Source organism: Acartia tonsa, chromosome 7, assembly GCF_053477335.1.
Source record: "Acartia tonsa isolate MP-2025a chromosome 7, ASM5347733v1, whole genome shotgun sequence".
Classification (NCBI taxonomy): Eukaryota; Metazoa; Arthropoda; class Copepoda; order Calanoida; family Acartiidae; genus Acartia; species Acartia tonsa.
The window spans coordinates 40883813-40892816 of NC_137266.1; the positions used below are offsets into that span (position 1 = coordinate 40883813).

The 9004-nt window shown below is 31.9% G+C and overlaps 1 protein-coding gene across 1 annotated transcript; it reads left to right on the forward strand.

Moving 5' to 3' along the window:
• The first annotated feature begins 444 nt into the window (after nucleotides 1–444).
• On the forward strand, nucleotides 445–7600 carry LOC145323758 (uncharacterized). The gene is made up of 3 exons (XM_080166266.1): nucleotides 445–558; nucleotides 4741–4844; nucleotides 5936–7600. Exons 1-3 carry the CDS (start codon nucleotides 475–477, stop codon nucleotides 7272–7274), a joined length of 1527 nt encoding a protein of 508 aa, XP_080022392.1. The 5' UTR covers nucleotides 445–474; the 3' UTR covers nucleotides 7275–7600.
• Nucleotides 7601–9004: the final 1404 nt, after the last annotated feature.

The window sequence follows — 9004 nt, forward strand, 5'->3', positions numbered from 1 at the left end:
GCAGTTTGAATTCAACAAAACATTTATTACTATTTGTTAAAAAAAATAATATTTCGAAGTCTTTTTTCATGTAAAACCATGGTGAAATTAAACTTAATTTTTTTTAATTGATATAACAATATTAAACATTACCCTAGTAAATTCACCAGAAAAACATTTAGAATCATTGATGGAAGGTGCTTAAAATCACTAGCTCTTGTTGTTGCATAGTCCCCTTTAGTCCTTACTTAGTTTTGTGGGGGAATAATCAAGGGTATGGAAGAATGTATTGCCCAAAAAACAGGCACAAGCTATGCACAGATAAGACTTACAAACAAAGGTTGCTCTTTAATGAATTTTAGTGTTTTTGAAACTTGACCATTAAGAAGGACCTTGCTTTATATTGCCTTGTAATACCTGGGATAATTAAAGTCAACACAACAACAGCAACCCCAGGTTAGGCCTAATAAAAGTTGCATATTTCAGAAATTTAAAATGCCTAGAGAAAAGCGTTCTGCTAGCCCTGAGCACAATGTTAAAAAGAGAAATAAACTGGAGTTGCAAGGAAATCAAGCCGAGGTAAAATATTAACGTAGGTTTAAATTCCAAGGGGCGATTTTTATCTTGAATTGGGGTGGGAGGGGGGGGGGGGGGGGGGCACAATCAGACTTAGATCCTTCTTCTTTTTCATAAAAATTAAAATCATACAACTTAGTAGCTTATAAAATTTCAAGTCTCAAAAAATTGTAAAAATCTAATTGCATTTTCAAGTTTTTAGATCAAATATTTAGAATAAAATATTCATGTAATTAAAACAAAACTAAAATTCACAACAACTTCTATTAGAAGTAAACTTACTCTATAGTTCATATTGTCTGTTTGTGACCATAACATTATGGCAATAATGCCAAGAGTTCTATAATTAGGGTCGGTATATCCGTCACAGACGGGTAGCTTTTTTCGTTAATTTAGGCATGTTAGAATTGTCCTATTTATTTCAAACTTTGCATGGTGATTCCTTTAGTAGTTAGGCATAAATTAGAAAGCGTAGCAACTATATAATCATTACCAGAATGTCCGTACCAGGGATAAGGGATAGGAAACCTGGCCATAAATTAGGTCGCGGCCTGGTTTTGAAAGGGATCATGCAACTTTTACCATTTGCCTAATTTAATGACCTTACTGGTGGACGGCTCATATTGGCTACCGCTCTAAACCAATAGTGTTCTGTGATTAATTGGTGATTGGTTGATACAAAACAAGCCCAAATCACAGATGGCGGAAATTTTAGAAGCAGACAATTATAGAAAAAATAATGATTTCGTCTGCTACGAAAAAATAAACATAAATGGTGTTAGATCACATTAGTTTAATTATTAAATCTGCTTAGAGTTAAACATTAAAAAAGGGCCATATAGAAAAAACAAAAATAACGGGATTATTTTTTTGGAAAGAAGGTAGCTACGAGTTTTCATTTGGTAGTTTATAAATTAGATGTTGTATTTTGAATTTTAAAAATTTAGTACGGAATTGAAACAACACCTTAACCCTAATTTTTGTACAATACAACACAGTACAGATATATCATTACATTATAGTTCCAAAGAACTTGATAGAATGTTACCCAAGTGCATATTTATTTATTTATTTTGAATTTTAATTAGCAATGAAATTTTCAAATAAAATTTTTACTCATTAATAAAAATGCAAATACTACAAACTAAAATCTGTCTGAGGGAAACCCAACGATAGCTTTCTGACAGTTCAAATTACCAAAGTAAAAGATAAAAAATTTTGGGAGAGATAAAACTTCATTTTAACAAAAGCCATTAATATATAGGTTTATAAAAAGTTATGTATTTTACTTTAAACTAGCTACCTGAATTTGATTCTATACTTTATCTACACACACACACACACACAGCTTTTTTATTAGCATTTTATACGAACCACTGCGCTATCCCAAAACTGGTTTATTAGGCTAGAAATAGGCCTAGGCTTGAAATAGGCCTGAAATAATATTTTCCTACGTTTCCCATCCCTTATCCCTGGTCCGTACGTCCATTTTAATTATGTTGATTTTTTTTACTTTTTAACAACAAATTTTTATGTGATCTGATTATCCGATTGATTTGACTTTTGGTAAATTGATTCTTGGGACAACAAAGTATAATGTTAAAAGCGAAGCAACTTTATAAGTCTTAAAAATGTAAGTATGTCCATAAACATTATCCTATATCAGGCAGTTTTTCAAAAAAAATTACTTACAATTTTGCTTCGTCTCTCACACATTCTGATTATTCAGTTCTGACACTATACAAGTGTTAATGTCCGTTTGTCGTACCGTTTCAGTGCTTCGCTTTTATGGATGTTGTCATCCTTGTGTTCTAACTACTATTACGGATTTTTTCTCCAGAGAGTTTACTATGAGTATACTATTTACTTGGTTCGCCGCCCATCTAACAAAAGATTTAGTGTGGTTGTATGGAGAGTTGGATGTGAAATATGAAATATTGTTGAAATTCCACTCTAGTTGTTCCTAAATCAAATAGGTCAGGCTATTGGTAAAGGATTCATGGACTTGAGATATATGTGGGAGGGGTTAAAAAATGATATTTTTCCATGAAATCTTGTTACACTGTTTGAAACCAAAACTTAAAGTCAAAGGAAGTCAAATAAAAAAAAAGTTACAGCTCTGAGATTTGGCATGACAGTTGCTAAAAAGAGTTACAATATTTTCTCGCCAAATTAGATGATTTTCAATCATCTAAGAAAAACTTTTTTTCTCATAATAGTTTCCTTTATACTTTCAATTGACACTTGTAATATTTGACACTTTTCAAATATTGACATGTTATAAATATTACAAGTGAAAACATAAAGGAAATCTTTATGAAAAAAAAGTTTATCTCAGATGATTTAAAATTGTCTAATTTGGCGAGAAAAGGCAGAAACAGCTGTCTTCACAGTTCCATATTGTACCTCTCTAAAGCAACTGCCATGCCAAATCAAATAACTCTTTTTTTTAGTTGATTTCCTTTGACTTTAAGTTTTGGTTTCAAAAAGTGTCACTTCCGCCCCCCTCCCCTTTAATCATCAGACAAAAAAACATTCTACTTTATATAGTAGGATATGAAATAGTCGATAATAAGAAAATGAACTCACATCACATAACTTTCATTAGATTCAATACTAGTTTGGAGGGGGGGGGGTTTAATGCAACCATCTCGTAATCAATGCACAAATGGCACTTAAAATCCGAATTTGTTGTGAAACTTGGCATGAGTAATCCTTGGTAGTTCTATTTTCCCAAAATTAAACAAAAAATTGGAAAAGTAACGGCTTTGCCGTTTTTTTGCTATTTTTAGGGCAAATCTATTGTTAATTACATGGGAATCAACTCTTTGAAAAATATTTTTGCTTTAAATCATGTGAAATAATACCAAAAACCAATTTTGTAGATTTCTACAATTACCTTTTCTAATTTTTTGTTCTATTTTGAGAAAATAGACCTACCAAGGATTACTCATGCCAAGTTTCATAAGGAAATTCGGATTCTAAGTGCCATTTGCGCATTGATTACAAGATGGTTTCATTAACCCCTCCCCTTTTTCTTAAATTAAAATATTTGTACAGGGTGAGCCAGAAAAAAACTGAGTTTTTTCGATTTTCTGATACAACCAGTAAGAATATGGAAAAAACAATGATAGGTTCTTGTTTTCTTTAAAAATATACATTAAACTTAGAAAAGGTGTTTTTGAATATCTATGAAAACAACGCAGCTTTTTAGAGGATAAAGATTTCAAAAAGTGTGTGTGATGACTTTTTCAGCTATTATTTTGTACTTTTTAGGTACATTTATGAATAATAAAAAATGTCTACCATTCTTAAAAGATAAACAAACATATTTTTTGATTATTAAAATTTGTATTCAACAGATTGTAAATATTTAACATCTTAAAAATATTATTTATTTAAATTAAATTATCACATTATAAATCAAACGTTTTGTTGTAATCTATTGTTAAGATTTAATACTCCATGACCGGAAAACCAGCTCATGACCGGAAATATTTCATCTTGTTACCTAAATTCCTACCCCCTCCCCCTGAATTTCCTCTATATTTGGTGCAAGACTGGATTTAATCTCCAAAATCTCCGCCACCTTTTGACAAATTATACTTGTGTGTTATAATCCATCATAATAACTTCATTTAAATTGGGTAGGGTTTCTAAAAGGCATTTTCATTTTAAAAATTCAAACCTTGATAACTTTTTTATCTTAAGAGATTTTTTTGTCAAATAGAAAGGTTTTTTTTCTTTTTACTATAAGCTACGTTATTATAAAAGATTCTTTTAAACAACATGCATCACAATGAAGAAATATGAAAAAATGACAAATTTCAGTATTCTAAAAATGCTTTTGTGTGGAGCCAAAAAGCATTTCACCTTTAAAACTCATTAAAGTACTTTTCTTAGACCTTTTTCTAAATAAATATTGAAATTTTAAGATTTTTTTATACAAAATAGATGAGTTATTTTAATTTTTCTTGATCAACATTTTTCACACAAGGCATTTTTTGACACCATACACCTATCATAGAGGCCGCATTTTTAGAGATAATGAAAAACACCTTTTACAAGTTTGATGTGTTTTTGTACAACGAACAAGGATATATGATTATTTTTTCTGTATTCCTTCTGGTTGTTTCTAAAAATCGAAAAATTCAGTTTTTTCTGACTCACCCTGTATATTTCTAGGCTGTTGCTAAAGGATTGCAGGACTTGCCTCCAGAAGTTATTGGAAAAATTATGAGCTATTGTTCTACAAAGGATAAGAAGGAAATGAGATGTGTCTCTAAATGGTATGATTCAATATGTTAATCCCAAGCCTCTCTGAAAAGCTTTGACCAACTATTAATGATACTACATCCACATTTCAATGTTTGAATACTTTTTTTGGGATGGGGGGGGGGGGGGTGGAGGTATTTCTACTTAGCTTTGTCCATTTTATTTATTTTATTGAATAACACTTCAATAATTTCAAGGCCTTCTTTGCAGTAGGTAAATGAAGTAAAGTAAGAGGATGTATTTTTGTCTGTGTATATTAGTTTCGCCTTAATGTGGTATTTATATCACGGAAAACAGACGGTAAATAGTTAGTTATAGAGTAGCAATACTTCATATATCAATAATAAACACTTTGAATATTCACTTACTGTATTCCAACAATATATATGTTTAAATCAGATTAGGTTAGGTATATTAGAATATCTAATTACTGAGTGAAGCTATGATCAATAAATATATATATAACGAGCTCTAAAATAGACTAGCTCGTTATTTTGTCCAGACCCCACTCTTGGTGACAACCTGGCTAATAAGTCCTATAGTAGTAACTATGAACTTTGAAACAAACTGAAGACTCAACTTCTTTTTATCAAACTTATTGCTTACTTTATTTTTCATAGCTTCATATATATAAATCAAAGGTCATTGTAAAACACATTGAGTCAACTCTACAATTCAGCCATTACGACATTAAAGCATTAGAAAATAATTTATATTTTTCTAAGCAGTAATTAATTTGATATCTTTCTACCATATAGTAACAGGATGTATGTGTAACTGTCCATATGAAATTTAGCCTATCTTCATGCCTGGTGCCGACAGAACTTACTGTCGTTTATTTTATTGAGTAAATGGGGTATAAAAGACTGTCTGAAATTCTTAGTTAATCTATGCAGCACTTGGATGCTTATCTTTCAAAGTAGTAGAATGTAGGTGTGACTATGATATTTTTTATTTTAAAAAGTTAAAGTATAAGTGGGGAATGTTACATAGGTAACCTTTTTTCAGAATTAAATTTTTGGATAAATATATGACAAAGTAGTGAAGCATTGAAGTTAAGAATGTTATTGTTTATTAATATGTATTTACCCATATTTTATTTTAGGTATTACAACGTGGTTTCCACTGCTTCAAAGGAACTGAAACTATTATTTGAAATTACAATTAAGAATATTGATGAAAGTAATTATACTCAAATATCTGAAGTTCTTTCAAATGCTGTTAAGAGATCACATGGGCCAGAAGTCAGGTTGGATCTGCAGTTTAACAGAGCATCTTCTGACCAGATGAGAGAAATATTATCAAATTTTATGGAGAATATAGTCTCACTGTATATTTCACTCAGGAAAATTCCAGAAATATTGTTGCAGCCTCATCTGGAACTTACTAATATTCAGAGGCTAGATATTGATTTTCCTAATGTTGATTATGATTTAAATAAGAATATTTGTGAGGCAATCTTGGCCAGGTATGGTGACAAGCTAGAACATCTTGGTGTTAGGTTTTTAAAGATACACAACAATACTGTACTTCAAGTGCCTCATCTATCCCTACTGAAATCTTTAGCACTTGGTAATAATATTAACATTGTGAACACATTAGTAAATTCAGTTAACAAAGAAAACATTACTCATTTGTCACTATGTGATATCAGACTAGACATTGGTCAATTAGATAATTTCATATTTCCAAAGTTACAATATCTGGAAATATTCGGTAAGATATCTGGTGAATCTGTTTTAGCATTGATCAAGTGTAACAAGGATACAATTACTAAGTTGAAGGTGAAATATGTTAACTTTAGACATAGTGATATTGGAGATATAAAGATACCAAGGCTTCAATACCTAGATTTTTACAATTTATCTGGTGATGTTGCTCTATCCTTGATCAAGTGTAACAAGGATTCAATTACAAAGTTGAAGTTGTGGGGTGGTAACTTTAGAAATAGTGATATTGGAGATATAAAGATACCAAGGCTTCAATACCTAGATCTTTACAATTTATCTGGTGATGTTGCTCTATCCTTGATAAAGTGTAACAAGGATACAATTACAAAGTTGAAGTTGAGTTATGTTAGCTTTATACATGATGATATTGTGGATATAAAGACAACAAAGCTACAATACCTTGAAATATCAAGTTTACCTGGTGATGATGCACTATCCTTGATCAAGTGTAACAAGGATTCCATATGTGAGTTAAGATTGAGTATACCTGTCTTTAGAAATACTTCTCTCCCAGATGTTGAGATGCCAAGGCTGAAACGTCTTTATCTGAGGGGTGGTAGTGATACCTCTGAACTGGAATTTATCAAGTTTATCAAAGCCTTTGGTGGAAATATAGAAGAATTCTGGTCCTATGATAAACAAAAACAAACCTATATAAGAAAATCTAGAGAAGAGTTAATCAAGCTGAAGACAGAAGCTCTTGCTTTACAATAATTCTATCTGTGGTTATTCTGCATACAGTGATTTAACTTCATTCTTAACAGAAAGTTATTATAAACATATTTGTTCTTTATCAATAGTAAGGTATAAAAGTTATAAATAATAATTTTGACTCTCATGCAAAGTTTAAAGTGTTATTTCTTTTTTGTTTCACATAGGTACCAAACAAGTGAAATATTTTTTTAGCACAGCAACATCTGCAGTTTTAACTAAAAAAAAGCATTTAATAATTTCTTATCTTTTTGTCCTAGTTTTATTTATTGGGATTAATCCAAATTATATCTTTTCGTGTTTTTGTTGTTGTAATAAGAGTACTACTAATGATATATTAAGTAAATGTAATTATAAATCCGAAAGTACATGAAGTACACTACTTTATTTTAATCAAATGCACTCGGAGATCAATAGATATTAGTTTTTGAATATCTGAAGGATAATGAATTTAGTTGTTATCATAACGACTATACTTACTTTATAAAACTTGAATTTATCAAGTTTATCAAAGCCAATGGTGGAAATATAGAAGAATTCTTGTTCTATGATTACCAAAAAGAAACTTATATAAGAAAATCTAAAGAAGAGTTAAACAATCTGAAGACAAAAGCTCTTGCTTTACAATAATTCTATCTGAGGTTATTCTGCATACATTGAATTAACATTCAACTATTTCACTTCATACTATTATCAGAAAGTTATTATAATCATATTTATTCTTTATCAATAGTATAAAGGGGGGGGGGGGGGTTAATGCAACCATCTCGTAATCAGGGATTAAATGGCACTTAGAATTCGAATTTCGATCTGAAATTTTGCATGAGTAATCCTTGGTAGGTCTATTTTCCCTAAATCGAACAAAAAGTTGGAAAATTAGCGGCTGGCAGCTCAGCCGTTTAGCCGTTTTTTGCCTATTTTCAGGGCAAATTCATCATTAATTACGTAGGAATCAACTTATTTTTGGTTTAATTCATGGTAAATGTAAAACCATTTCATAAATTTCTTGTACCAACTGCTAAACGGCTAGAACAGGCTGAAAACGGCTGGGAGCTGCCAAGAGTATGAAGGGTAGTTATGGCTTGTGACGTGTCTAGGGGTAGGTTTTTATGGCTGTTGAGCTCAAAAATACTACCAAAATTAGTGGCCGTCCATCTATATGGCAGCTGGGTAACAGCTGCAGCTCAGCTGGGAGCGGCCAAGAGTAGAATGAGTAGAGATGGCTTGTGACGTGTCTAGGGGTAGGTTTATATGGGTGCTGAGCTCAAAAATACTACCAAAAAAAGTGGCGGCCCATCCATATGGCGGCTTGGTAACAGCTGCAGCTCAGCTGAGAGCGGCCAAGAGTAGACTGAGTACATAGGGCTTGTGACCTGTCTAGGGTTAGGTTTTTATGGGTGCTGAGCTCAAAATGCTACCTTAAATGGTGACGGCCAATCCATATGGCAGCTGGGTAACAGCTGCAGCTCAGCTTGGAGACTAAGAGTAGAATGAGTACATAAGGCTTGTGACGTGTCTAGGGGTAGGTTATTATGGGTGCTGACCTCAAAAATACTACCAAAAATAATGGCGGCCAATCCATATGCAGCTGGGTAACAGCTGCAGCTCAGCTGGGAGTGGCCAAGAGTAGAATGAGAAGTTAGGGCTTGTTACGTGTCAAGAGGTAGGTTTTTATTAATGCTGAGCACAAAAACTTTTACTTTTATCTGTTGGTAACTGTTCTCAGCCAATTT